Source organism: Furipterus horrens, unplaced genomic scaffold (assembly GCF_987537825.1).
Source record: "Furipterus horrens unplaced genomic scaffold, mFurHor1.1.pri manual_scaffold_6, whole genome shotgun sequence".
NCBI lineage: Eukaryota > Metazoa > Chordata > Mammalia > Chiroptera > Furipteridae > Furipterus > Furipterus horrens.
Genome location: NW_028327176.1, coordinates 188,785,956 through 188,813,320, shown reverse-complemented (window position 1 = coordinate 188,813,320; position 27,365 = coordinate 188,785,956). Strand labels below are relative to the sequence as shown.

At 50.1% G+C, this 27,365-nt stretch overlaps 3 protein-coding genes and 2 non-coding genes across 6 annotated transcripts; 3 read left to right on the top strand and 2 right to left on the bottom strand.

Annotated features, from left to right (window-relative positions):
* On the bottom strand, positions 1-3,294 carry MRPL18 (mitochondrial ribosomal protein L18). Of its 2 annotated transcripts, none has more exons than XM_090280050.1 (4): positions 3,149-3,294; positions 2,669-2,855; positions 865-1,096; positions 1-327 (listed from the first exon to the last, which is right to left on the bottom strand). In XM_090280050.1, the coding sequence occupies exons 1-4, from the start codon at positions 3,198-3,200 to the stop codon at positions 256-258; spliced, it is 543 nt and encodes a 180-aa protein (XP_090136176.1). In that variant the 5' UTR covers positions 3,201-3,294; the 3' UTR covers positions 1-255. The 2 variants fall into 2 exon arrangements, with proteins under 2 accessions (XP_090136176.1, XP_090136177.1); XM_090280051.1 differs by having other exon boundaries at positions 1,014-1,096; positions 3,149-3,241.
* Positions 3,295-4,395: 1,101 nt separating this feature from the next.
* Positions 4,396-13,600, top strand: TCP1 (t-complex 1). The gene is made up of 12 exons (XM_090280048.1): positions 4,396-4,616; positions 5,685-5,770; positions 5,939-6,067; positions 7,289-7,386; positions 7,760-7,870; positions 8,376-8,557; positions 8,904-9,030; positions 11,477-11,652; positions 11,969-12,092; positions 12,395-12,587; positions 12,744-12,907; positions 13,304-13,600. The coding sequence occupies exons 1-12, from the start codon at positions 4,553-4,555 to the stop codon at positions 13,518-13,520; spliced, it is 1,671 nt and encodes a 556-aa protein (XP_090136174.1). The 5' UTR covers positions 4,396-4,552; the 3' UTR covers positions 13,521-13,600.
* LOC150008031 (small nucleolar RNA SNORA29) lies at positions 7,541-7,680 on the top strand. The gene has a single exon (XR_016512166.1). It is a non-coding gene; the product is annotated as a small nucleolar RNA SNORA29 (small nucleolar RNA).
* Positions 12,155-12,285, top strand: LOC150008030 (small nucleolar RNA SNORA20). Its single transcript, XR_016512174.1, has one exon. It is a non-coding gene; the product is annotated as a small nucleolar RNA SNORA20 (small nucleolar RNA).
* On the bottom strand, positions 13,064-27,107 carry ACAT2 (acetyl-CoA acetyltransferase 2). The gene is made up of 9 exons (XM_090280049.1): positions 26,940-27,107; positions 26,225-26,359; positions 23,064-23,245; positions 21,132-21,249; positions 17,324-17,467; positions 15,786-15,908; positions 15,085-15,239; positions 14,456-14,566; positions 13,064-13,891 (listed from the first exon to the last, which is right to left on the bottom strand). The coding sequence occupies exons 1-9, from the start codon at positions 26,992-26,994 to the stop codon at positions 13,721-13,723; spliced, it is 1,194 nt and encodes a 397-aa protein (XP_090136175.1). The 5' UTR covers positions 26,995-27,107; the 3' UTR covers positions 13,064-13,720.
* Between the last annotated feature and the right edge of the window lie 258 nt (positions 27,108-27,365).

Genomic DNA, 27,365 nt, shown 5'->3' with positions numbered 1-27,365 from the left:
TAAGAGTTCAGAAGATGCCTTTATTCTTTAACTTACAAACATTTAATTTGTAACTGGCAACAGCCTTTCCCAGACACTTCTCTAAGACTTTAGCCCCCTACACAAGGGAAGGAAGGGCTGATCGTCACGGTGGACATCTTGCTGCAGTTACGTGATTGCATAAAACTCGCAAGCTGACTGTTCTGCCAGATGCCCTGTCCGGACGGATGTCATAGCCGACAGCTTGGCATCTGCACGCTGCGAACAATGCCTGTTTCATTCATAAATTCTCCGCGGCTCCCGTAGCACCACTCCGCCTTCTGTCATAGCATCCTGTAGGCGTTTCATCTGGTTTTAAAGACCAGAAAAAAAGGAGGAGATTAAGTAAATCAGCGCCGCCAGGAAGCTGACCATAAACAGTCCACTTCCCAAGAGAAAGAGAAGTCAACAACTGGTTTGCTTTGATAACCTCCTACCTACACCGGTTCTTTAGAGAGTGATCTTAATAACGATGTAGATAAGAAAAAGAGAACGTGGATATGTGAAGGATGTCAAGCAGCGTTTTAAAATTATACAGACAGGGTGTAAATACATGAACAGGGAAGTAGGGTGGTTGACATCGTGGCTGTACTCTGTCACCGTGAGTGAGAAACCTCCCCCACAATGGCGTGCCCAGAGCCTCAGGTTGCATACAGAACCGAGAGCAGTAGCCCTGACTCTTGCGCTGCCGTGAGAACGGAATTAGGTAACGCATGTCAGGATACTCACCTCAAGAGTCCGACACGTGAAAGGGACTTGAGATATGGAACTATTATTATTATGTAAGTATCTAATGTCAAGATGGAACACGACACCTTTTAAATAAGTGCATGAAAGCCAAAGTACCGAGTCTGAGGCTGCCTCCCAGGGAGTTGGCTGGTAGACCATGAAGTTGATTCCCGCCTCTAAGCATCGTCCCGCCAGCACCCGTCCGACACTCTCACAAGCCACCACGTTCCTGGTGCTGTACAGGTGCTTCTTAATAGCCCATTCCCGCGTGGATGCGGAAACCACAACCTGGCCATTGCGATGCTCAACGAGCGCTTCTACGTGATGCTGAGTCCTTGTAACGCGCAACCTACGTGACGCAAGGAGAGAGTAAAATCATAGCAGAATCCTAAAGATAAGTGACCGCAGGTGGATACACGTCTAAATGTTTCGTTCATTTACTTCAACACACTTAACCTGGAGTTTACTTGGGAAAGGTAGTAGTTCTCCTCTGCCTTCATGAGGATATCCTCAATAATAAACAAACCAAACACTTCCACTTAACCTCAAATATCTAAAGAGAAAGTTCGTATTTCTGAGAGCTGAGATATATTTACGCAGCATCTATCACAAAAAAGGGATTTGAGGAGGTAAAGCGAAGTTGCTGACCCCATCCTGGGCAAAGAGAAACTTCCTCTATGCTTTTGCTTCCCAGCTAACACCAAAAGGTTACCCATCTTGAATTTCTTCCAATCTGGTGGGAGAAAAGTGGCGTTGCATTTCAGTTTGCACTTACTATTGAGGTTGAACATTTGAAATTTGTAATTCTTTGATGAATTGTCTCTTTATGTTTTGGCCCAATTTTCTGTTGTATAGTATTTTTTTTCCCAGAGAAGGAAAACTCTGACTCCAAAAAACCTCCGCTGCCTTGCGGCATACCTCTTCAGGGGAAAGGCTAAGGGAGTAAACCCCGACAGAAAATCCGGAGCCGGAGTCCCTAAGGCGGTTTGACGTTGTAGTCAACACCGGCAACTCCTGCGGCGCACCTGAAGCCAAGCTGTATTGACTCCGTCTTTCCCTTGGACCCTTCAGCTGCGAAGAGAGGGGGGGTCTGCTGCATGGGCAACAGCAGACCCTCCATATCACCCTGCCCAGGCTCTGTAGCTTCAGCTTCACTGGAGAGGACACTCCAGCGTCATCGCAAGATGACAGATACCGTGTCACTCCCGAGTCGGACTGCACAACCATTCTCGGCAGTGCAGATAGACTCTTAAGAAACTACACCATCGTCTCTCGAGACGGACGTCTGCCGAAACGAAACGAAACACCAAAATACAGGCAAGATGGGTCAAGGACTCAGATGCATGGAAAGCCACCAGCACGGCTCCTGGCAAACAGAAAGTGTTCAACAGGTAACCGTCTTTGTCCCAAACAGACTCCTTACTGGTCTTCTCGCTTCTACCCTGGCTCCTTAAACATGCGCTCCCCCTTCAGTAACCAGAATGGCTATTAATTCAGGCTCAGACTTGAAATCCTCTGAGTTTCTCACTGCACTGAAAATAAAGTCTCAGGCGCTCGCTTCGATGTCCGCGGTTAGCAATCTGTCTCCTGCCTGCGTGTCCACGTTCATCTTACCCCACCCAGCCCTCCGTCCCCGGGAGATCCTCGCCCGCGCCAAGCTCCTTCCCACCCCACTGTTTCTGCTAGTCCTCCTGGCTGATGACTGGCCTTCTTCCTGGCTTTCTGGGGGGCTTTGGTAGGCCCCCAGCCCCCCATTCCTGCAGCACTCTCTTTCCATTTTCTCCCTGGCACCTACCTGTGGACTCCCCCAGCCCCCCGAACAGCGTCCCCAGCGGCGTCCGGCGCGTGGGGGGCACGGATGAGAGCGCGCGGAGGGCGCCGTGCGTCGCCCTGGGGGTCCGTGACCAGCAGCGTCCGTTACCTGTGCCAGAACTCGCGGGAGGGCCACACTGTCGCCCAGCCCCGCTCTTTCCGGGCCACGCCCAGGAGCTCCAGGTTCCGCGGGTTCCGGTTGGTGAACTCCGGGGCAACAGCTTCATTCCCAAGAGGGTCCACCGCGGGCTTCACCTCCGGCGTGGGGCTGGTGGAGAGCGCAGCGACCCCGCGCCCTAAGAGGGGACACAACCAGACGCGTTTTCAGATACAACGAATAGGGACGACACGGGACTAGGCCCGCCCGCTCCCCCCAACATTCGCGCCCTGGAAGGAGCACAAGTGTGCACGGTCCCCGGGTGCGGTGATCTCGGGCCCCGGTTGTCCTTGATTTTCTGCGCCTGTCATCACAGCGCTGCCAGCTCGTTTACCCTCCGACGGGGTGTGCTGCATGGAAAATACGACTTGCACGTGCACCTGACTGTGCAGGCCCCGGGGAGTAAGCGCAGGGAAGTGGGTGATGAGTTACCGGGGCTCCTGCACGCCGACAGCAGCTCCCAGCACCGTGACCGCAGCGCCATCGCTGACGGGACCGCGGCCGAAGCCTAGGAAAGCTTGGGTCCCTCTGCTCACCCGCGACGCCCCGGCTCGCCGGCCGCAGCCATATTAGTTCAGGGAGAAGCCGAAGGAGGGCGTCGGTCATTCCCGCTTCCGCCCGGAACTCACCTCCCTGCACTGAGTGGCTGAGAGGGCCACCCGTTATCTCCGCTCCTCCAATCACCTTTTGCGGGAGTGCGCGCCGCGCCGGGGCCGACCAACCACTTCTCACAACGCGCTTGGGGGTGGGCGCGACCCGTTATTTCCGACGACGCTCTTTGTGCTTTTTTGCCGGGCTGTACGTAAGGAGTCCGGAACCTCGCGCTACCGGATGTGGGCCCTCTGGTGGCCGGGCTCGGGCGGTGAAGCGACACGCGCGCCCTTCGGGCACTGAGACGGCATGGAGCCGAGCAAGATCCGGTCTTCAGAAACAGTGGCTGTCATTTCGCGGGGCGGGGGAGGGGGGTCCACGGATAGCCTCGCCGCGTCCCAGGGCCCAAGCGTCTACCGGGAGAGCAGGAACGAAGCCTGCGAGTTCCTACGTTTCAGGACAAGGAAGAATTACCGTAATAAACCAGCGGTTTTCAGCCGGCGTGCGAGGCTTTGTAACCTGCCTGCGTACTCCTGGGCACTGCCCGCTTTCCCTTAGATTGCCAAATTAAGAATGGTAACAGCCAACACGGTAGCTCTCGGGTGTGTACGAATCAAAATGATCGCTTTTTGCCAGACAGTCAGAATGTACTTTGGGGTGTGCTGCAGACCTGCAGTAGTAGTTCATGTGCGCCACAATATGAAAAACGTTGGAAATCACCGTCTAACACACAAGACGGCGTACAAGCCCAGCTCTGCCTCTGAAAAGGGCCCTCCCCTTCCTGTCATAGTCTGAGCTTGGCCCCCCCCCCCCCCCCCCCCCCCGTGAATCACCTCTTCTAGAAGGCGCTAGAAAGTGCAACCGCGCACGCGCAACCAAGCACCGTCTTCGCGCTCTCCAAGATCGTGACTTCCGTCCTACCTTGGGGGCGGTAGGGGCGGGGCTTCTCTTTACCTCTCTTAATTGGGCGAAAGTGTTAAACCCGACCTCTCCCGGCTCCCCACTTCCTGGACATTCACGCTTCTCGGCCCCCTCCCCTTCTTTTCTTTCCCGCCCTGCCCCGCGGCGGCGCAAGGGTGCCCGGGAGAGTGGAGCGGGGTTCCCAGCAGCCCCTGCGGCTTCGGTTGGGCTTCTTTCCACGCCGTCGCTGCCGCGCGCCGCTGGTGTGGCCGCTGCCTGGCCTAGGGGCCGAGACGCTAGCTGTCCGCGGTGTGAGTGGAACCCGAGGCGTACCCTGCGGCGAAGATGGAGGGGCCTCTGTCCGTGTTTGGGGACCGCAGCACCGGGGAGACGATCCGCTCCCAGAACGGTGAGGACGGACGAGGCCTGGGTTGGGTAGACGCGGTGCGCTCCCGCCTTCCCGCGTGGGCCGTGGCTACCGTCCTTGTGTTTTGCTTCTCCCCGAGAAAGGGTCTGGGTCTTGGGGTTCATATCCGATCTCCTCCGGTCTTGCCACTTCTTGGGCGGGGGGCGGGGGCCGGGGCGCCGGCGGCGGCGGCAGCGCCCTCCTTCCGTTGGGCCGGAACGCGAAGGAGCCCGGCACGTTTCTGAGAGCCGCGCGGGGAGGGACTGGCTGACTGCGGGTGCGCGGGGTCCAGGGTTGGGAAAGCGAGCCCCCGGTCCTGCCGCGGGCCGGTCACGCCTGGGGGACCCTGGGGCTGTTCTGATCCCCTTCCGTTCCGATCTTAACGGCGAGGAGCATCTCTCTCAGCCTCTAGGTCTTGTGTTAGGACCACTAACCAGAAAAGAGGCGTTTCCGCTGCCCGTTTTACTGATGAGCGGGTGGCCACAGTCCCGACCACTTGCCCATGGCTCCCCGCTCGCCGTTGTCATCTGCAGCGGGTGCCCGGAGTCCAGATGCAGCCCCCCCCACCCCCCGTCGCTGACAGCTTCTTGAAATAAACGGCTGACGGCGTTGTAGTTGAACGTTAGCATCAGGGTGCTTACAGCTAGTTTATTCTAGTAAATATTGCTGCTCCTGAAGACGTGGGTTGTGGGGCCTCTCTTGAGAGCGTTTGCAGTTTGCAGTCGTCCTGGCGTTGTTCGATGGGTGATTAACTTCGGTCCTGGGTGAATTGCAATAAAGTCAGAGCCTTTGGATTCCCGCTTTCTTGATTCACAGATAAGAGACGGTTTGCTTTTATATGATTTAAAAAGAAATCACTTTCTAAAGGAAAAGGCGGGTACAGCATATCTTTTCCCCCCGAATGAGGCGGCAGAACCTGAAATGATGACTAGTAGGGTACCTTTTTATTTTTAGTTATCAGGACAGATCTGGAAAACTCATTGACTATTGCATGTCATTTACTTTCTTGACACCGAAATGATTGTCGCTTGGAGGAGAGGGTTTGCTCATTTCCTTATTTCGTCTCTGCAGTTATGGCTGCTGCCTCCATCGCCAATATTGTGAAAAGCTCTCTGGGACCAGTGGGCCTAGATAAAATGTTGGTGGATGATATTGGTGTAAGTACTTCTGGATGTTCCTTTAAAATTTAAAAGACCTTAAATATTTTGCAATGTAAATGACTTTTTAGTGGCTTTGGAAGGTGACGTGAAGGGGGTTGTGTTCATTGGGAAATGTTCTGTTTCTGTGGGTGACTGTTCATCTGCTCCCCCCTGCAAATCCCTCAGGATGTAACCATCACTAACGACGGCGCCACCATTCTGAAGTTACTGGAGGTGGAACATCCCGCAGCTAAAGTCCTTTGTGAGCTGGCCGACCTGCAGGACAAGGAAGTGGGAGACGGGACCACCTCCGTGGTAGGTAGTCAGTGGGTGGGCAGCGCAAGGCTCGTTTTCGCAAGTGAACCACAGCGAGCCATTTGCTTCCGAGTCAGAAGCAAGTTACGTAAGAGGGAGGGCATTAGGTTTGTTTCTTTGGTAGAGGGTCCGAACCAACATCTGAAAAGACGGATGGTTGTAGCCAGTTTGCACAGTTTAAATAGAGAGGACACAGATGATATGGCCCCGTGTGTAATTTTTTCCTCCCCCCTCGTGATCTGAGACTTAGAAATGTCTAAAACCTTCCCTTTAGAATTATCTAAAGAAGAAAGAAAAATCTCACTGCTTTTTAAACACAAGACATTTTTATATTTTAAATGTTGACAAGGGAATCTCATGAGTTCAGCATGGCAGTGTGAGGAGGTCGGTAAACACGTGACCAGTAACGATGTAAACTTGGAGGTCATGCTGCACGTCAGTGGAGAAACACTGCTATTTGGTGAAGAACAATTTGCTCGAAAAAAAAATTTTACATTGTGGTCATAAAAGGATGGAATCTACCTCTTCTAAAATAAAATCGGTCTTTGTACAAGGAACTTATTTATGGCAATATGATTTTTTAAATAAAATTATAATTTGCCCGCGAAGAAGTGATATTTTTAAAGTCTTTTCAATGAAAAAACATTTTTTAGTGTCTTTATTTTTAAAGCAATTTTTTAAATCCTCACCCAAGGACGTTTTTTCATTGCTTTTAGATATTAACTTATTTTTTTTTTAGAGAGAGGGGAAGGGAGGGAGAAAAGAAACATCAGTTGGTTGCCTCCCACACACCCAGAACCCAGGCATGTTCTTGACTGGGAATCGAACCAGTGACCTTTCGGTTTTCAGGACAACTTCCAACCCACTCAGCCACACTACAGGGCTTAAAATATTTAAAAGATAAACTAAGTAATAACCTGTAGGTCATTTGAGTAGCCAGACCCTACATGTAGGGTCAGGATACTTACCGAGATAATGAACGCGGAGTCCTCCACTCCACTGCGGAGCTAGGCCGTCAGCCAGAACACTGCTCTGGCCCTTACTTGGCTTTGGCCATTCGCATGTGGAACGCTGCAGACTTACCTTTTCTCAGGTGTCTAATTAGTTTTTCATTTCACTGCCATCACAGTTCTGCTTAGTATCCGATCGTTTTGGTTTTACATATCATGGCACAGAGTGAGTGTCAGGCTAATATTAGAGCAATGTATGTTTTCTCAACAGGTTATTATTGCAGCAGAACTTCTAAAAAATGCGGATGAACTAGTCAAACAGAAAATTCATCCCACATCAGTTATCAGTGGCTATCGACTTGCTTGCAAGTAAGATTGTTTGCATTCAGAGAAAATTTTTTACTACTTGATATAATAATTGTGACCAGTGTGTTTAAGTGTTTCTGTTAACGACTGCATTTTATTTTTAAAAACTTGTATTTTAGCATTTAATATTTGCGGTAAGTAGGGCCAGTATCTTTTTTTTCCCATTTGACTACCACATTTTCTTCTGATAATAGATTCTAGTGGCTATGCTAATGGGATAGATTAAAAGTGCCGTGATCTGAAGAGGGAGGATTTATTTGTGCCCTCCTCCTCGATGAAATGGCTGAACAGAACATCGGTGCCTCTGGCATTTTGACACTATAATAAAACAAAAGTTTGAATAAGGAATTAATTTTTCCCCCCTTACTTCAACCAGGGAAGCAGTGCGTTATATCAGTGAAAACCTAATTATTAACACAGATGAACTTGGAAGAGATTGCCTGATTAATGCTGCTAAGACATCAATGTCATCCAAAATCATTGGAATGTATCCTTGTGGTTCAGTAAAGCTGAGGCTCTTTTTTTTTTTAAAGATTTTGTTTTCTTTGTTGGTTTATTTATTTTGAGAGCAGGGGAAGGGAGGGAGAAAAGAGAGAGAGAGAACTGTCAATGTGTGGTTGTCACTCACACTCCCCCAGCTGGGGACCTGACCTGTAACCCAGGCCTGTGCCCTGACTGGGAATCGAACCAGCGACCCTTGGGTTTGCAGGCCACACCAGCCGGGGCCTGGGGCTATTTTAAAAGTTAGTGATGCTGTATTTAAGTTGCCTGTTTTCTTCCCTGCTTTTCTAGGTGGAAAGGTAATAGAAAGTGGTTGTAAAACTAGTATGAGTGGCAGATAGTGATAAATAGTACCGAAGCATTTTGGTGACGTAAAGCACGCCTGTTTCCTTGATGAGACAGCAAAAAGGAAATGTCTGTGGATCACCCTTGATGTTCAGGTCCACCCGTTGTCCGTTCCGAGTCTCTGTTCTTCTTAACTGCCGCCTTAGAAATGGTGATTTCTTCGCGAACATGGTGGTGGACGCGGTGCTTGCTATTAAATACACAGACCTGAGGGGCCAGCCTCGCTATCCAGTCAACTCCATTAATATCCTGAAAGCGCACGGGAGAAGCCAGATGGAGAGCATGCTCGTCAGCGGCTACGCGCTCAACTGCGTGGTGGGCTCCCAGGGTAAGCTGGGGGCGGGAGGGTACCAGTAGCTTTCTGCAGCCCGCGGCTGTTCCCCGTGAGGGGGCTACCCAGGCCGTGCACTTACTGTTCTTGAAGGGGTTGCACATCTCGTCAGCGTCCCTTAGCGACTTAAGCAGACCACTTAGGAAAAATGCAAGGTAGAAGAAAGTACGTGTTTAATACCATAAAAATGTGTTCGTAATGTTAAACGCAACACACTCTAAATTTGTGTTTGCATACAGGTTAATTTCTGGGCTACTTTGTTGTGCTTTATGGCTCGGTATATGTTATTAAATGTGTTATTAACAGTTACTGCAAAGGAACTTCCTATTATGTTCAATTACAGGCATGCCCAAGAGAATAGTTAATGCAAAAATTGCTTGCCTTGACTTCAGCCTGCAGAAGACAAAAATGAAGCTTGGTGTACAGGTGGTTATCACAGACCCTGAAAAACTGGACCAGATTAGACAGAGGTATGTTGAGAGATTACTTCTGACCTGTGAAAAGAGGTGTTTGTAAATTACACTTCCCGTTAGAGCTGGTGACAGTAGACTAAGAATGAGTGCCACATCCTGTTTATATATTTCTTCAGATGAGTAGTGGGGGGACCAAGCAGCATGCTGGGTTCCTGGTGTGTGCTGGGCAGGTACGAGGGGGCAGAGGCGGTGTCACTGGGATTGGTGTACTGGAGACCTCATCAGGAAGGTGCAGTTTGTAATGTTTGCCAGTTGGCTGTTTTTGTTGTTTAAGTAACTGAACCAGATCTACAAGGAATCTTTGCCAAAAGTCAGGAATGCCCTCATCTTTTAAATCTAACTCATATCTTTTTTTCTCTTCCTGATGTAACAGTGTCCTTCCATTAAAGGCCCGTTTCTCTACAGTAAGTGTTCTAGGTTCCTTCTGCCTCAGGCCTGATTCATCGATAGTTCGTCCTTACCTTTACCTGTACCTGTGACTTCTGCTGTTGGTTCTTTTCTAGGTTCTACTGTAGCTCACACATTTTGCTCCAGTTCCTCCCTATCCTTCCCCATCTCTTGACAGCCAGACCTCTCAAGAGGGGTTTATCCAAACACTAGTTTTCTGGAGCTTTCTCCTTCCTTTGACAGCTCTGTTCTCCAGTAGAGGACTACTTGCTAAGGTCACTGGTGATTGAGAGTGACATTCACTAGACAACTTTCATCCTTCACTTGACCTTTATCGAGCTTTGACTGCTTTTTTCTTGAAACACCTGGAGGGAGAGGTGGCTTTTGATGTTGCCTCACCTGTATTCATCAGCCTGGGTGGCTGCCACCTCACTGTTCTCCCCAGGGTGACTCCTCAGTCCTGAGACTTCAGTTGTTATTTGGAGACTCTCAAATCTATTTCTCTGAGCTACAAACACATGTGTTTGTCTAGTTGAATGTTTGTTCTTTTTAAGATTTATTTTTAGAAATGGGACAGGAGGGAGAAAGAGAGGGAGAGAAACATCAATGTGTGGTTGCCTCTTCCACAACCCCAGCCAGGGATCTGGCCCGCAACCCAGGCCTGTGCCCTGACTGGGAATTGAACCCATGACCCTTTGGCTCACAGGCCGGCACTCAATCACTGAGCCACAACAGCCAGGGCTGAATGTTTTATAAGCATCTCAAAGTCATGTCTAAAACTGAAATTTGTGATGATACACCCTGAATCTGCTCTTGGTTATCTTAGTGATGGGGGACCCCTCTACTCAGGCAGAAAACCAGCAAATATCTTTAACTCATTTTTTTTACCTACTAACTTTTCCCCTTTGAATTTTTCACCAAGACCACCTGATTCCTATCTTCAGATTAAATCTTGGATTCATCTACTTTGCATTTGCACTCTGTCACGCACACCAGTGCAGAGGCCCCCGACTGGTGGCCTGGAGCTTGCTTTGTACCCTCCTAGGCTGCTTTCCACGCTCCTCACTTCCAGGCCAGAGCCGTATGAGCACCGTAGGCGTCCTTGCGCTGTGGTCCAGCCTCCTCAGGCACGGGTTTGCCAGACTCCCTCCAGGGGCCCAGGAGGTTTCTCCCTCTGCCCGTCACAGTCTCTGCCTACTTGATTTGATGAGTTCACTTTTTACTTTTTTGGTTGTCAGTCCCTTGGAGCAGCTTTTCTTTATCCCTCAGTCTAAATTATGCTCTGCTATGATGCACCTTCATCTTCCTGGGGCTTATGAGAGAGAGAGAAAGAGACTTGGATACCGGCTCCTGGTTTCTTCGCTTTGCAATCCCGTTTTTAGGATAGTGACCTTACCTGCTATTCTTTGAATGATGAGAACGGCTTCACTTATCTACATACTGACTCTTTCCATAGTTTGCTTATGATTTCCGAATGTCTGACCCCCTCCTGGTGTCGCCACTTGAACGACACATGGCTGTCAACTCAGTGCTGAAAACTGAGCTCTACTTCTCGTCCTGCCCCTGGCCTGTTAGTGTGTATTTCACTCCGGGAGTCAGTGGCTGGGCCTTCCGGTCACCTGTTCCGGGGAGCTGCGTCTCCTGTTACCGCCGCCTTGCCGCAGCCCTTCACCTGACCCTTGCAGTCCCCACATTGCCAGCAGGGGGTCTCTTTGAACCTCTTCACTCCAGACCCTTAGGTTTTCCTTGTCCTGTCTGCCAGGAGGATTTCTGTCTCCCGTGTGCTCATAGTTTCTCCATTGGCCACAGAACGTGGTTGACAGTCTGTCTCCCTGCCAGGTCATTTGAAGGCAGGTTGGAGACTCAAATAGGGGGGAAATTTTAATCCCTGGAACTTTAAATTGGGACTGATTTAAATTCTGGTCATAGAAGAGAAAGGATGGTTAATGTTTAGTCTGCAGTTATTTTGTGAAAAATGCTTAGGGAAGTTAAAGCTGTGTTATATAAAAAACACAGAGGGTACCCTAGGGTTACTCCTCAAATACTTTATCTGTAGAGAATCAGATATCACGAAGGAGCGAATCCAGAAGATCCTGGCAGCTGGAGCCAACGTTGTTCTAACCACTGGTGGAATCGACGACATGTGTCTCAAGTACTTTGTGGAGGCTGGGGCAATGGCTGTCAGAAGAGTTTTGAAAAGGGACCTTAAGCGCATTGCTAAAGCTTCTGGAGGTAGGTCTTCTGCTAGCTCAGATGTGACTTTCCATGTTACTATATAGGACCATGCCTCTCCACTGGAATGTCAACACTAAGCAGCTTCAAAACAACCATTGTTTCTTTTTACTTCCTGTAGCGATTTGTTCTAAAGAGTTCTTTAGTTGTACTGAATTTCTTCATTTCAGTGAGGGCTGCTTGTCTGATGCCTAACTGGAAACTTAAACTTGTATTAGTACATTGCTATTTCATAAGTGTTTCTAAATTTAAGACAGGCTGTGAAAATATTCACGGGAGAACAGCATTTACAAGATCTTTGTAATTACCTTAATAGCAACTGTTCTGTCAACGCTCGCCAATTTGGAAGGCGAGGAAACGTTTGAAGCTTCGATGTTGGGACAAGCCGAAGAGGTGGTACAGGAGAGAATTTGTGATGATGAACTGATCCTGATCAAAAAGTAAGAGCTATTTTCTAAATTATAAAGCCAGGTAGATTTTATTAATGAATAAAAACAATCACTTTCCCATTAATTTGCTGCTCTAGTCTTTTCAGTGACATGAGCAGTTATACGCATGGGATACAGTATTATTGGGCCACTGTGAATGGAGATGGAATAACCAGTTCGTCTCACGTGCATGGTCTAGACATGGCTTCTGTGTCATCTGTCCTTCTATGAGCAGGATTTAATCAGTGAATTTTTATATAGACTTAAGTTTTATGGAAGTATTAGTTGAAGAATTTCACTCTGTTTTTCCGTAGCACTAAGGCTCGTACATCTGCGTCGATTATCTTACGTGGGGCGAATGATTTCATGTGTGATGAGATGGAGCGCTCCCTGCACGATGCCCTGTGCGTGGTGAAGAGAGTTCTGGAGTCCAAGTCCGTGGTTCCCGGTGGGGGGGCTGTGGAAGCAGCCCTTTCCATTTACCTCGAAAACTATGCCACCAGCATGGTAAGAACATGTAGAACCGCCCCACGCCCCCCCACCCCCCCGCAGCTCAGGAGAGATCACCTCTAGGGTTTTGTTAATGCACCTGTCTGAGGCCCTGGCTGCTGTGCAGGTTATTTTCTTCCTTCTGTGAAGACACCTCCTCGTCTCTCTCCTCAGGGGTCTCGGGAACAGCTTGCCATTGCAGAGTTTGCACGGTCTCTTCTGGTTATTCCTAATACGCTGGCAGTTAATGCTGCCCAAGACTCCACTGATCTGGTTGCAAAATTAAGAGCTTTTCATAATGAGGCTCAAGTTAACCCAGAACGTAAAAACCTAAAATGGTAAGTACACGTTTCCCTGTCCTTTCTCTTGTCACCTGTATCTCAGTTACTAAATGATGTTTGGGAAATTTATTACCATCTAGGGCTTTCTACAACTCCTTCTGTGCTGAATTTGTCATTCATAAAGAACTACTCTAGTCTTTAAAATTATTATTAAAATTATTTTTATTGATTTTAGAGAGGAAAGGGGAGAGAGGAATATCAGCCTGCTGCCATATTATTTATGCGTTCATTGGTTGATTACTGTACATGCCCCAACAGGGAATGGGACCCACAACCTGGTGCATGAGGACAACCCTCCTACCAGCCGAGCTACCCAGCCACAGTGGACTGCTTTAAACAGGGTGGGTGTGTGTCATGTAAGGTCACCTAATAGATGTTTTTTCTGAATTGCAGGATTGGTCTTGATCTGATGAATGGCAAACCTCGTGACAACAAGCAGGCAGGCGTGTTTGAACCAACCATAGTCAAAGTCAAGAGTTTGAAATTTGCAACAGAAGCTGCAATTACCATTCTTCGAATTGATGATCTTATTAAATTACATCCAGAAAGCAAAGATGATAAGCATGGAGGCTACGAAGATGCTGTTCACTCAGGAGACCTTGATGACTGACCCGACTTCTCTTATTTATAACGTTTACTGTGTCACTGACTTTTCCCTTGTGTATTGCACATTAAAGTACGAGCTGTCAAGCCTCTGGTGGGTTCTTTGTGAAGTGGAAGCTGGTTCCAGCCTCACATTGGTCCTGATTTCACATATTAGTGTCTTACTAGTTTAGAAAAGAAATGAGGTTCAGGGTTGGTTAAGCAGGTTCAGCCTCTCTGAACACACATTGCTATCCCCATCCCACCCCCGATGCACAGGGCAGCCACGCCACGCCTGCTACCCTGTCGCTCCATAGTGTGTAACAGGGTGACGAGAATCCGACAGCCAGATGCCCCGAGAGGATGGCCCAAGGCTATAGCCCCTCCTTGGATGTTGACCTAATGGGGGGAGAAAAACTTGTCATCCATTCTGTGGGTCGAGGTTAAAATCCTCTATAAACTGTCACCTCTTTCCCCTTAATGTTAAGCTGCCCTTGCCCGCTGCTTAGGACCTGATGTATGCCCTTGCGACACCTATGCCGACTACCTGGCCCTGCCCAATTCCTTAGTTTAAACAAATGTTAAAGCCCTGTGGCTGCTGCAGATAAACTAATGCCCTCAAGGGTGTTTGCTTTGGGAAGCAACAGAACAAGGCAGGGGGCTGAAATCAAGGAGCTGCCCATTACAGCTGTGTGGCCGCTAACTACATACATGTGTGTTGCCCATTACAGCTGTGTGGCCAATCTTCTGGGACATGTTACCTAACTATGTACATATGTGTTGCCCGTTACAGCTGTAAGGCCAATCTCTGGGACACATTACCTAACTACATACACATGTGTTGCCTGTTAACAGCTGTGTGGCTGATCGCTGGGACATGTTACCTAACTACATTTGCTGTCTCCAGTCACAAATGGCATCGTGAGTGTCGGCAAGCACTCAGGACTGCTGTCTCATGTTTACCTTCTCCGGGTTTAATCCCAGTTCCTTAGCTATGGCAACAGAGAGGGCGGCAAAGGCTTCGTTGATTTCAAACACATCCACATCCTCCAGGGACCATCCTGCTTTTGCAACCTAAAGGAAAGATAAATGGAAAAGGTCTAAAAACTTGGGTGGAACCGTGATTCAATGTAGATAAAAAAGTGGAGCATATGGTATTGAACGGTCTCTCAAGTTACTCTGGGTTCCTGAGTCAGCCTAGCAATACCACATTTAGCTTACATACCAATTCTCCGGGGTTATGGTTAAGAAGACAACCCTTGGGTATTTTAAACTATCTTAAATTCTGAACTAGTAACATCTGTCCAGAATCAGTTCTTTAAAGTATATGATCCAAATGTACAGGCCAGGAAATGAATGAGCTCATTTAGGCTAATTGGGAGACTTTCAATAAAAGGGAACAAAGCCAGTAAAATTTGAGAGGAATAAGCATGAATGCAAAATCAAGCTCCATCTTGGCGCTTCAGTGTGGACAGGGTCTGGGAAGGTTTAAGGAAGGCAGAGCTTAAACGTGGAGTGGCAGGCTGTTGCTCTGGCCCCCAAGATGGAAGAGAAAGCAAAGGACAGGCGGCAACATTCAGAAGGAAACTCACCGCTTGCTTTATTGCTGGAATCGGTCCTATTCCCATAATGGAAGGCTCCACACCTACTTGTGACCAGGAAACTATCTGTGCTAGAGGCGTGAGCCCACGGCTGTCGGCGACTGACTTCCTCATGAGGACCACAGCTGCGGCACCATCGTTCATTCCTGCAAAACGGGACATGGCTTCTAAAGCAGCACCCGCTAACTCCAGCTGTGTACCTGTGTGTCCTTCCTCTGACACCGGAAACCACCTTGGCTAAGCCACTCGCCACATTTCAGAAGTGACAGTGTAATTGGAAATGGTAAACTAGGCAATATGACATGGCTGACCACAGACCTTTCCAAGAGGGGAAAGTGGAAGGATTAATGAGTGGGGGAAGGGAGAGGAACAAGAAATGGAAGAAATGGCCTCATCCTCACAGGACAGTGCTGACCTTCGGGGTTTGGAAAAGGGCGAAGGAGGTGGGCAAACCGGGATTCCTAATTTGCTTTTCCATCTGTACATCTAGTTACAATACTGGGAAAGCTGATTCAGTACACACAGGTTAAGTCAACCAAATAACGGAGAAACGAATGACCACATATGAAAAACTACAATTTTCCCCTAAAGCAGCTACCACAAGGTTTTAGAATACGTGTATAAATAGTTGATGAAATAAGAGGAACAAAGGTGTTAACCTGGCAGACCTACCAGAAGGTGGGCTATCTCACCTGAAGCATTAGCTGCGGTGACTGTCCCTGTCCCATCTGTGAGGAAGTAAGGCTTCAGTTTAGACATGGCTTCGATGTTGCTCCCATGACGAGGAAACTCGTCTGTTTTAACTTCAGTAAGACCTGAAGGAAGGAAATAAGTTACCTAGGATTAGAACAGACATGGCAGTCAGCATGCTGGGAATGGTGGCTTCCTCAGGCCTGATGCATGAAGATTCATATTTGGAAGAAAGGTTTATTAAAAAATACTTTCATTCCAGTAAGAGGAAAGTGTGTACTAATAAAAATTATTGGCCCTGGCTGGTGTGGCTCAGTGGATTGAGTGCTGGCCTGCAAACCAAAGGGTCGCTGGCTCAATTCCCAGTCAGGGCACAGGCCCGGGTTGCTGGCCAGGTCCCCGGTTGGCAGTGCGTGAAAGGCAGCCACACGTTGATGTTTCTCTCCCACTCTTTCTCACTCCGCCCTCCCTCTAAAAATAAATAAATCTTCTAAATTATTGTATGTTAAAACATTTGCCCTGGCCAGTGTGGCCTAATTGGTTGGGTATCATTCTGCAAAGTGATTCCCGGTCAGGGCACATGCGTGGGTTGTGGGTTCCCTCCCTGGTCAGTAGGTGTGAGAGGCAACAGATCTTGTTTCTCCTTCACATCGACGTTTCTCTCCCTTCCTTTCTCTCCCCTGCCCCCTCTCTACAAATAAATAAATGTAAAACATGTTGTGAGCACTGTCATCATGAGACAGTCTGAGTTTGTCCATATCTACAGCCCTTGCTGAGGAAGGCAGGTACAGGGGGTTCGCGCCAACGGCTGTGGTCTGGGGCACAGGACCTGGCTGGTTACAGCCAGCTGGATCCTGGAATGGGAAAGCCAGTCTGCTAAGGGCTGGACGTGAGAGGCAGTTAGTCACACTAATAGAACTTGAGCCCCGGCTGGTGCGGCTCAGAGACTTGAGTGTCAGTCCGCGAACCAAAAGGTCGCTAGTTCGATTCCCGGTCAGGGCACATGCTTGTGTTGCGGGTTCCGTCCCTGGCCCTGGTCCGGGCGCCTACAAAAGGCAACCGAATGATGTTTCTCTTTCACATCATTTCTCTCCCTCTCTTTCTCCCTCCCTTCCCCCTTTTTAAAATAAAAAATTATTTTTTAAAAGTGACCCAAAAAATCTATTCAAGAAATATGAAATGCACACAGAGCAGCAGGGAGCAATGGACGCCGACTTCCGAGGAGACTGAGCCTGCAAAAGGCCCTGCTGTGGGCTCCTCGCAGCCCCAAGCCGATGCTCCATTTCCTCGTGAAACCTGCGCTCTACCTCGCAGTGTGAACCCCTGGGACCAGGAGTGTCGGAGGGCTGCCACTGCTTCCCATAAATGCTGCCCTCCGGCCCCCAAGTCAGATGCACCCAGGGCCTTACCTTTCGGCGCAACCTCAAAGATACAGCTAAGACACAGTTCGTAAACAGTCCCATACGTTATCCTTTTGGATACTACTCTTACTTACAAACAGCCATGTTGATGTCTGGATCATTACGATGTGTATACCCACCTTTTTTAGAAGGTACAAAAACTGGTACAATCTCTTTGTCAAAATGGCCAGCTTTCTGTGCGCGCTCTGTCCTGTTCTGGGACAACACTGCAATCTTGTCCTGATCTTCTCTATTCACTTGCCATTTTTTGGCTACATTTTCAGCTGTGGAAAAAAATAAAAGCAAAACCAAACATTTTCGGGACCTGGCTTTTGGCAGCTCAGGTTTTTCGCACGGAAACAAGCACAGCCCGCCCACGCCTGGCAGCTCCCAGGAGGGCTGCGCGACCGACCGTGCTGGTCAGCAGCCCTGCCTCCCACCGGCACCAAACGTGAAAACGCTGCCGGGCCTTCATCAGCCATTTCCTTTCTTTGCTTCCTTCTCTCTTTTCCTTTTTATATCATTTTAGACTTTCAGCAATTTCCTTTATGTTTCTTTTTGCCCCAACTTCTTCGCCATTCTTTCTGAACCATCTAGAAGTTGAAGATATGCTCTCTTATCCCTAAGTTTCTTTTTTCGTTTAAAAATTTTTATTTTTTATTGAATTATAACAAGTAGAGAAAATGCGTGGATCTTGAAAGTACAAGGTGATATTTAAATACGTAACTTATCATAATAACCACTTAGATCAAGATGTGGAACGTTCTGGACATCCCAGCAGACGTGTCCTGTCCCAGATGATAACTCCCAATGTTTACCGTTACTATGACTCATTTTTACCCTGAATTAGTTTTTCTCGTGGATTACTATTTCTTGACCTGATGTTAGCTACAAGGATGTGTTTGCTTTTTAGTATTTATCCATCTGTACACTTAGGAGTTGTGTACTTTTCTGTATGTTATACTTCAGTACATTTTTTTATATGCTTTATTGTTTGTGCTATCACAGTTGTCCCAATTTCTTTTCCCTCTGTTCCCCTCCACCCAGTGACCCCCCTCCCTCCAGCTGTACCCCCCCTTAGTCCATGCCCATTGGTTGTTCATATAGTTCTTCTCAACCTCTTCCTGTCTACTCCACTGCCTCCTACTGTGCTTCTTAATTCCTGTACCATCTTCCTCCCTTGCCCCCCTTCCCCCTCCCCACTGACCTCCCCCCAATATGCTCCCCATACCTATATTTCTTTTCCCACTCTTGTTGCCTACTTAGTCTGCCTTTATTTCGGTTCTCTAGCTTCTGTTGTTGGTGGTTGTGATACAGTTTTCATTTTAATGTTCATAGTTCTGATCTTCCTTTTCCTAAACAAGTACCTTTAACATTTCATATAACAGTGGTTTGGATCTGATGAACTCCTTCCGATTTACTTTGTCCTGGAAGCACTTTCTCTGCCCTTCTATTCTGAATGACAGCTTCGCTGGATAGAGTAATTGTGGCTGTAGGTTTTTGCTTTTCATTACTTTGAATATTTCTTGCCAGTCCCTTCTCGCCTGCAGAGTTTCTTTTGAGAAATCAGCTGACAGTCTTATTGGGACCCCTTTGTATGTAATTCTCTTCTTCTCTCTTGCTGCTTTTAAGATTCTCTCTTTATCCTTAATTTTTGAATTTTGATTGTAACGTGTCTTGGTGTGGTCCTCCCTGGGTCTAGTTTTTTTGGAACTCTCTGTGCTTCCTGGACCTGTAAGTCTATTTCCTTCCCCAAGTTAGGGAAGTTCTCCTTCATTATTTTTTCACATAATTTTTCAATTTCTAGTTCTTCTTCACCTTCTGGCAGCCCTATGATTCAGATGTTGGCCCGCTTATAGCTGTCCCATAGGTTTCTGAGCCTCTCCTCATTTTCCTCACTTCTCGTTTCCTCTTTCTGCACTGGTTGACTATTCCTTCCCTATGTTCTTATTTGTTGATTTGATCCCTGGTTTTCTTTCCCTCACCACTAGTTTCGCATGTGTTTTTGTTATGTCAGCAGGACTAGCCTTCATTCCTTCCCCGTCTTGTTTCAGATCTGCTGTTAGGTCTGTTAAGCATTTTTATAACCAAAGCTCTAAACTGAGCCTCAGAAAGATTTCCTATCTGCTGCTTCGTTAGAGATTAGATATTTGCTGTCTGGTCAGCTGCATCACCGGGATCTCTATCATGATCTATGCCATCCTGACCATTTTGTGTTTACCTTTGCTTCCTGGGCAGGGCTATCATACCTCCTACGCTTTCAGGGGCGGAGCCCTGTGCACTCATCACTACCCGGCGACCCTTCTCACCACGCTGTGGTGTTTTCTGCGGGGGTGTGGGTCCAAGATGGATTCCTGCCGTTCACTCTACGCTGAGAGACTGGGAGCCTCCTCCTCTGTCCCTACCCTCTCCGGGCCTTACAATCCAAGGCACCAGGGGTCTGCCTTCCCCGGCTTTGGAATTGCAAGCTGACGGGTCTGGTCTGTAGCCGGGGGTGCTCCCCAGGTGCTTCTCGCCTCCCCCTAAATATGGGTGTCTGTGCTTATCGCTGTCCCGACATTGTCGTTGCTGCTGCCGCGGACAGCATAGCTTGACCTCTCTGCCCCGGCTTGACCCCTCCTACCTGTCCGGATGGGCACCACTTATTTATAACTTCGTATGTTGGACTTTAACTTATTTTCTGGGACTTCTGGTTATTGCTGGTTTGCGGTAGTTGTATTCCTTCTTAGTTGTGAAGGCAGATGGAGCGTGTTAGTCTAGGCTTCCATCTAGGCCAGAAGTCTTCTGTGTTTGTTTGCTTCCGTGTCCCAGGGAGAGCTGTCGCTCCTACTATGTTGTAAGGGGCGGAGCCTTAGGGATTTGTCAGTACAGGGTGACCTGTTTCACCACATTGTGGCGCTGTATGTGGGGGAGGGGTGCGAGAGGAAACAATGTTGCTTGCCCAGCACTCGCCCCTTTTCCAGGCACCTCTCCTACTTCCACACCTGACTGGTGCCTCTCTAGCAGCTGCCCTGGCCATCGTTCCCAGAGTGGGTGGGTCTGCAGATGTTCTAGGACTGTGAAGGTCCTTTAAACAAGGGGACTCTGCTGAGAGACCGGCAGTTTCTGCCTCCGCCCCAGCCCCCACTGGTCTGCACAGTCAGAAGCCATGAGGCTTGATTTTCCCCGGAGCTGGGACCGTGAGCTGCTCTGGTGAGGGGCTGGGAATGCTCCCCAGGTGTCCCTCCTGACTTTTTAATATGTGTAACTGCGCTTTATGCCGGCCTGCTGCTGCCACTGCTGCCACCACCACACCGTGTCCTCTCCTCCCCGTCTCTGTCCCTCCTACCTGTCTGGATGAGTATTTTTTCTTTATATCTTTGTTTGCTGGACTTCCACGCAGCTTGGTTTTCTGGAACTTCTGGTTGTCTCTAGTTTTGAGGTAGTTGTATTCCTTCTTAGTTGTGGGGAGAGACATAGCATGTCTGTCTACGCCTCCATCTTGGCCGGGAAGTTCCCTAAGTTTTAACGTCAGTGTATATTTCTCCCCAAACAAGGCCGTTTTTCTTATATAACCACAGCTTTGAAATCAGGAAGCAGAACATCAATACATTCCTGTCATCTAATTCTTGGTCCATGTTCCAGTTTCACCTGCTGCCCCGACAATGTCTTTTATAGCCAACCCAGGATCATGCACTGCACTTCCCTCTCAATTTCTTCAGTTTCTTTTTGTTTTGAAAGTCTTCCTCAGACCATCTTTGTGTCAGTTTTGAAAAGCAGGGGCCAGTTCTTTTGTGAAATGTCACTGATCTGGGTTTGTTGTTTTCTCAAGATTGGACTAAGATTATGCAGAAAAGCAAGCATCCCACTGAACATGATTTCGTCGCGAGGAGAGCACCCGCAGAGCCAGTTACTATGGGATTCTTAGCCTTTTTACAGTAAATACGTTTTCAGCAACATCTGCCTTACCTGTCATGCCCATGTGGTACTTGTGAAACGCGTCGGTAAGCCCGTCGCAGAGAATGCTGTCGGCCAGCGACGTTTCCCCGACCCTGACTCCTGTCCGCAGGTGAATCAGGTGAGGAGCCTGGAGACCAGGAATACAAATGTTCAGGCTTGGCTGTCTAGCCCTCTCCTCTCCCGAGGACCCCGCTCCTTAACTGTCCAGTAGTCCCCGAGTTCCCATCTACTCCCCTTGCGACACTTCCCCCCCAGCTCTGGCCCATTCTCCTCCTGACCCCAGGCCCACGGCCCGAAAGCCGCCGGACTCAGCAGACCCATTTACCTGTCTGCTCTTGGAAGCCTGCTCCTCTCCTACCTGCCCATTTCCATTTTGCGTCCAACGCACCCCTTCTGTGTGCTATTTCCTTACGAGCCTCATTTGCTCTTTCCAAAGAGGCAACGCGTTATCTGTTAAAGGGCTTCGGTGATACTAGCAAGGCGTTACTCACGTTGATGGAAGGCGGAATGCCTCTGGTGAGGATAATCAGGTTGCTTAATGAACTGACGGGGAAGGCTGTGTAAGGAGGGCACCCTCTTAACTCTCACCAACTCACTAAGCAGCTCCAGTAGAATACAAGGGCTTGAAGTCAGAAAACCTGTGCTTGCTGCCTGGCTCTGGGCCTCAGGTCATTAACAGTGACACCATCTGCCCTCGAGGTGGCTGCTGGACTGCCTGCCTGCATAAAAGCGCCTCTGGAGCACTATGCTGTAGGTGAAAGTCACAAGTACTCTGCCGGGGGGCCTGCAAGCGGGCCTCCCTACCCAGGTGTCCCGTCATCTCAGTCTGCAAGAACTTGCAAGCGAGTCTTGCTGACGCCAGCAGCTGCACGAGGCTCCTGGTAGCTGAGTCACGAAAGCCAGGGAACAAAGTGGGCTGAAGACCTAAGCCTCCTTCCCATAGTGATAACATCGAATGTGGTGCAGACCCCTGGACCCTTACTCGCACACGATTCTTGGGGGCCGGTTTACAAGTCTCTAAGAATAAAGAAGCTTGAAAATTAGTGTCTCCTCTCCCACAGCAACTATATTGGATGTGAAACAGACCCTTGGAGTTTTTGTGATTTACCGCTTTAGCTCTGTAGCCCTATAGGTTAATGTATATCCCTTTTAGTGGAAAGAATGTTTGTTACTATGTAAGCCTTTTTAGTTTCTGTTTAGTTTTACTTAAAAAAAATCTTTTCTGCAACTCAATAAAAGGAATGGTTGGGCTGTGAACAATCGCTGATAACTAGAGAATGTTATAGCCCTCTGTTCGTTGCTGGCCACTCATCCTGCTTGCTGGACTTAATCTCAGCGTCTCTTTCCACAAATATTCATGCAACACTATGCTCTGTGTTTGCTGCCTTCAGCCTTTCCCTTCCTGGGCCGCAGCGATGGCTGGGCTGAACGAACATGCCTCTGTGTAAGGGACCCCAGGTCAGGCCCTTGTGCCAGTCTGAGGGCTGGGACTTGGTAAAAGAAACCCCACCTGGAAAACCTATTAGAGAAGAGTGCTGCTCAGTGGTCCTCTTTCTCACACTTTATACCTCTCGAAGGCCAGCAACATGTGGTCCCTTGGGGACCTCCTTGTCATGTGCAGGAAGGTGAGTGGCAACATCTGCTTTTGACTTCTCCTCACAATGAGAAAGAAGTTTAAGACCAAGGAGATCTACCGATTAATGATATAGGTTGAATTCAGAAAATATTTTATGCTTCGTTAACATTAAAAACCATTCTGTTCTAATCACAGTGGTTGATAGATTTTATCTTGAACCCAAATTTCTCATTTAATTTGAAAAATAATGAACGTTCAGGAAGGGATCAAGGCTGAATCCACTTGCTTATTTGTTTCCTGTTTGGTTCCAGCTCTGATATGAACTGGCTGACTCTGTCCATCTGCTACCTCTGCAGAGATCATACCTTGCTCATATTTTCCATGCCTCCTGCCACCACGATGCTGGAGTCTCCCATCATGATCGACTGGGCTGCAAGGCACACTGATTTGAGGCCTGACCCGCAGATCATCTGACAGCTCCAGGCTGGAACACAGTAAGGGATCCCTGCACCCACACTGGCTTGTCGAACAGGATTCTGCCCGCAACCTGCAAGAAGGAATAGAGAGGCCTCTCAGCAATCAAAGAGAAAGAGAAAATGTCTGGGTGGAGGCCCAAGCAACATCAGGAGCTGGCACCTGGGTGTCCTGCCACTGCCATGGCAAGCTCTCCCAGAGGCAGAGGCCTCAGTTCACTGCACAAGTTCCAGGCCAGCCCTTGCATGCATGTGACCTTGTGCTGTTCCACAGACATTTACGGATTTAAGCTTTCTTCTTCACAAAGTTATTACTACCTTAAGAAGGAACTGTCTTCTCGGCCTTTGATAGGACTTGAATAAGCTCATACTCCCTTATCAAGCTAGGGCAGAACCTGGGCATTGTCTCTGCTTCTGACTAGGCTATGTGCTTCTGTGCCCTGGCTGGTTTAGCTCAGTGGATTGAGCGTCGGCCTGCGAGCTAAGTGTCGCTGGTTCAATCTTCCAGTCAGGGCACATCAGAGAAGGAAAACTCTGACTCCAAAAAACCTCCGCTGCCTTGCGGCATACCTCTTCAGGGGAAAGGCTAAGGGAGTAAACCCCGACAGAAAATCCGGAGCCGGAGTCCCTAAGGCGATTTGACGTTGTAGTCAACACCGGCAACTCCTGCGGCGCACCTGAAGCCAAGCTGTATCGACTCCGTCTTTCCCTTGGACCCTTCAGCTGCGAAGAGAGGGGGGGTCTGCTGCATGGGCAACAGCAGACCCTCCATATCACCCTGCCCAGGCTCTGTAGCTTCAGCTTCACTGGAGAGGACACTCCAGCGTCATCGCAAGATGTCGATTCAACACGGGAGGAGACAGATACCGTGTCACTCCCGAGTCGGACTGCACAGCCATTCTCGGCGGTGCAGATAGACTCTTAAGAAGCTACACCATCGTCTCTCGAGACGGACGGCTGCCGACGATGTGCTTCTGTGATCGTGGCTATGATGCGTTGGCCATGGGAGGGTAAGAGGGGCCCTCAAAGAGGAAAATCTCTGGTAAGAAGCACTTCTTCCCTTCATGTTCATCATACCATGGTTAACCGGTCATGTAACAAGTGAGTACAACAGATGTTTACTGGGGGGAGTTCCTCAGGGAATGGGAAGAACCGTATCACACACTTAATTTAATCAAAGCATCAGAGAAGAGGATGGCGTGGAAAGTATCAAATATTCTCAGTCACCGCTGTCTGTCTGTATCAGAAGGTCAGTCAATGTGTACACAGCAAGTTACTTATTAACCCCTACCCAGCAACTTTCCTTGGTGAGTTTGCTGAAAAAAACTAGCGAACAGGTGGGTCATAGACAAAAATGTAGAGATTATGTTCACCATGTTATTAATCCAGGATTAGGCTGGACATTGAGAGTAGATGCAAGAAAAATATGAAATAGAATATTAAAATATTCTTTGAGTTAGTCATAGGACACTAATTAAGGAGGGAGGCAATATTATTTAAGGTTCCTGCTTTTTTTTTGAATTGATGGATTTTAAAGAGAAGAAGGGAGAAAGAAACAACAATTTATTGTTCCAATTATTTAGGCATTCATTCTTTTTTAAATTTTTTAATTGATTTTGGAGAGGAAGGAGGAGAGAGAAACATCGCTCTCTCGCCCAGTCCACTCATCGCTCCTTGTATGCGCCCTGACTGGGGACTGAACCCACTGACCCTGGTGCACTGGGACGCTCCAACCACTGCGCTACCTGGCCAGGGAAGGTCCTGCTTTTCAAGCTACAATGAAATACATATGCATTTAAGTAAATAAGTCCTTTATTAAAACGTTATGTATTTATTCAAAATACTCATCTTCAGGTACTTAAGGACTTTAGAAATGAGTGTTGAGCATATCTATAGTAGAGCATTTGGCAAAACGTGAGCTCCATGCCGAGGAGGATGTCTGTCTCATATGAACATCGCTTACCTCCAGCCGATGGGAGTGGGCCTGGCGCACAGCAGGTGCTCAGTAAACATCTGTGATGTGACTGTGGAGAATACCTGGGGGACAGCCCCACTTCAAACTGTGGCCTCACCTAAGTTCCTTCGCCCCCAGAATCTCACTCATCTGTAAAAGGGAGCTAATAGGGCCCAACAGACTTCCTGAGAGAACTGAAGGGGGCGATGGAAGGAAAGTCCCGAGCATAGCACTAAGCAGACCCTCAATAAACACGGCTGTGCGTTTGTTATAGTGCGTGGAGATGCCAGAGGTGAGCTGTGGGCAAGGTCACAGAGAGCCGGCCGCTGAGTACCGGTGGCCGCTGCGAAGGAGGGAGCCAGGGGTCCCGCAGGGAAGGCGGGAGCGCGACCCAGGCCCCTAGGAGGCCCGGAGGAAGGAGACTGGGAAGAGGGCGCACAAAGCTACCAAGCGGACCCACAGAAGAACGGCAGGTCTCGGGAGGGGAAGGACAGGAGCAGGCGGGCTGCCAGGGAGCGCTGCCCACGATCGGTCTGGTCTGAACCGTCGGAACTGCTGCGGTGGAGGGACCCCGAAACCACGTCGTCGCAGTACAGCGATCGGGTCCGTTACCCCAGCGCGAAGCGGAAGCCTGGGGTGCGTGGTGACGGTGCCTGGGGAGCCATCCAGGAGGGAGTCCCCAGCCTCCTGTGCCCGCGCAGATCAGACCGGGGTTGGGCAGCGGGGGGGGCGGGGGGGAGCCCACGGGCGTGCGGCAGCCCGGCACCTGGCACGGCGTGTGGGCACAAGGGAGGAACCCACTGCGCTCTCACGGACTGCGGGACACTGGGCAACCCCGCGCCACGCCGGCCCTGCTTCTAAGGAACGGAAAGGCGGTGGGGCGGGGTGCGGCCCAGGGTCCCTCGGGAGCTGTGTATCAGAGACCCCGAGCGGAGAGCAGCGACTCCCGGGCCGGGGCGCAGGGGCCCGGGCGCGCTCTAGCAGAAGGAACTCCGGGAGCCCCGCGCGGAGGCGGAACAAGTCTGCCTGCAGGAGGGGCTCGCTGATTGGCTGCTTCCGACGAACGCGCCCGCCCCCTGCCGGGGTCCCGCCGAGTTACCTGCGGTCAGCACGTGCCCGAATATGACCTCCGACACCTCTGCGGGCCCCACCGAGGCCCTCCTCAGGGCTTCTTTAATGACAGCCGCGCCCAGCTCATGGACGGCGAGCGCGGACAAGACACCGTTGAAGGAGCCTAGGACGGAAGGAAACGCGAGGGCGCTGAAGAGGCCGCCCACGGCCAGGGCCCGGCAGGCCCGCGCTGTCCCCCCGCGCGGGCGTCCGCCGCAGCACGTCGGGGTGCGGAGCGGAGCGCGTGGGACCCGCTGCCGCCGAGCCCCGGGCAGGCGACTCCCAGAGCGCGCGGGGAGCCGCGGACCCACGGGAAGCTGGCCGGCCCATCCCCGAGTCCCAGCGGACAGGCCACGCCGCCCTAACGGAAGGGGTCGGCGCTCGGGCGCGTCCACGGACTTGGAAAACGACAGCCCCGGGGAGGCGAAGGGGAGTCCCACCAGCAAGCCCGCTGCCGGGCGCCCGGGCTCAGACCACCCAGCAGCCCCGCCCCTGAGTCTGAGATGGCCAGTCAGGACGTCGCGCGAGGGAGCGCCTCTTCCCCTCAGCCAATGGGAGAGTCGGACGGCGCAGTGGCTCTATCCGGAGAGCCAATCAGAACACGCAAAAAAAAAATCACCGGGCGAGTGGGGGTGCTGAGACTCTTAGTTCCGAGGGTCCAAGGCGTCCCGGGGCTCCGCGCGCGGGACCTGCCGGCCGCTCACCTATGGCCGTCCGCGCCGCCGAAACGATGACCACGGGGTCCGGATCTGCACTCATCCTACCACACGACCACTTCACGCGCCGCTGTGGACTGGGTGCTGCCGCTATCGAGGTACAACCTTCTCCACCGGCCAGCGGGCCACACTGAGGGGCAGAGCAGCACGCCGCCCGCCCACCGCCTGCACGGGTGCCGGTGCGCAGGCGCGAGGGCGGGCGGCGGGGCGGGGCCGGGCCGGGAGAGGCGGGGCCGGGCCGGGAGAGGCGGGGCCGGGCCGGGAGAGGCGTGGCCGGGCCGGGAGAGGCGGGGCGGGCCCCCCCCACCTTGACGAGAAACTCGCCGGCCGCTGCCGCCTGGCACCGTGCGTGCCCGCCCCAGCGTTGCTTTTTCTGTCTTGACGTTTTTGTTTTGGCAGGTGGAGGGGCGTTTT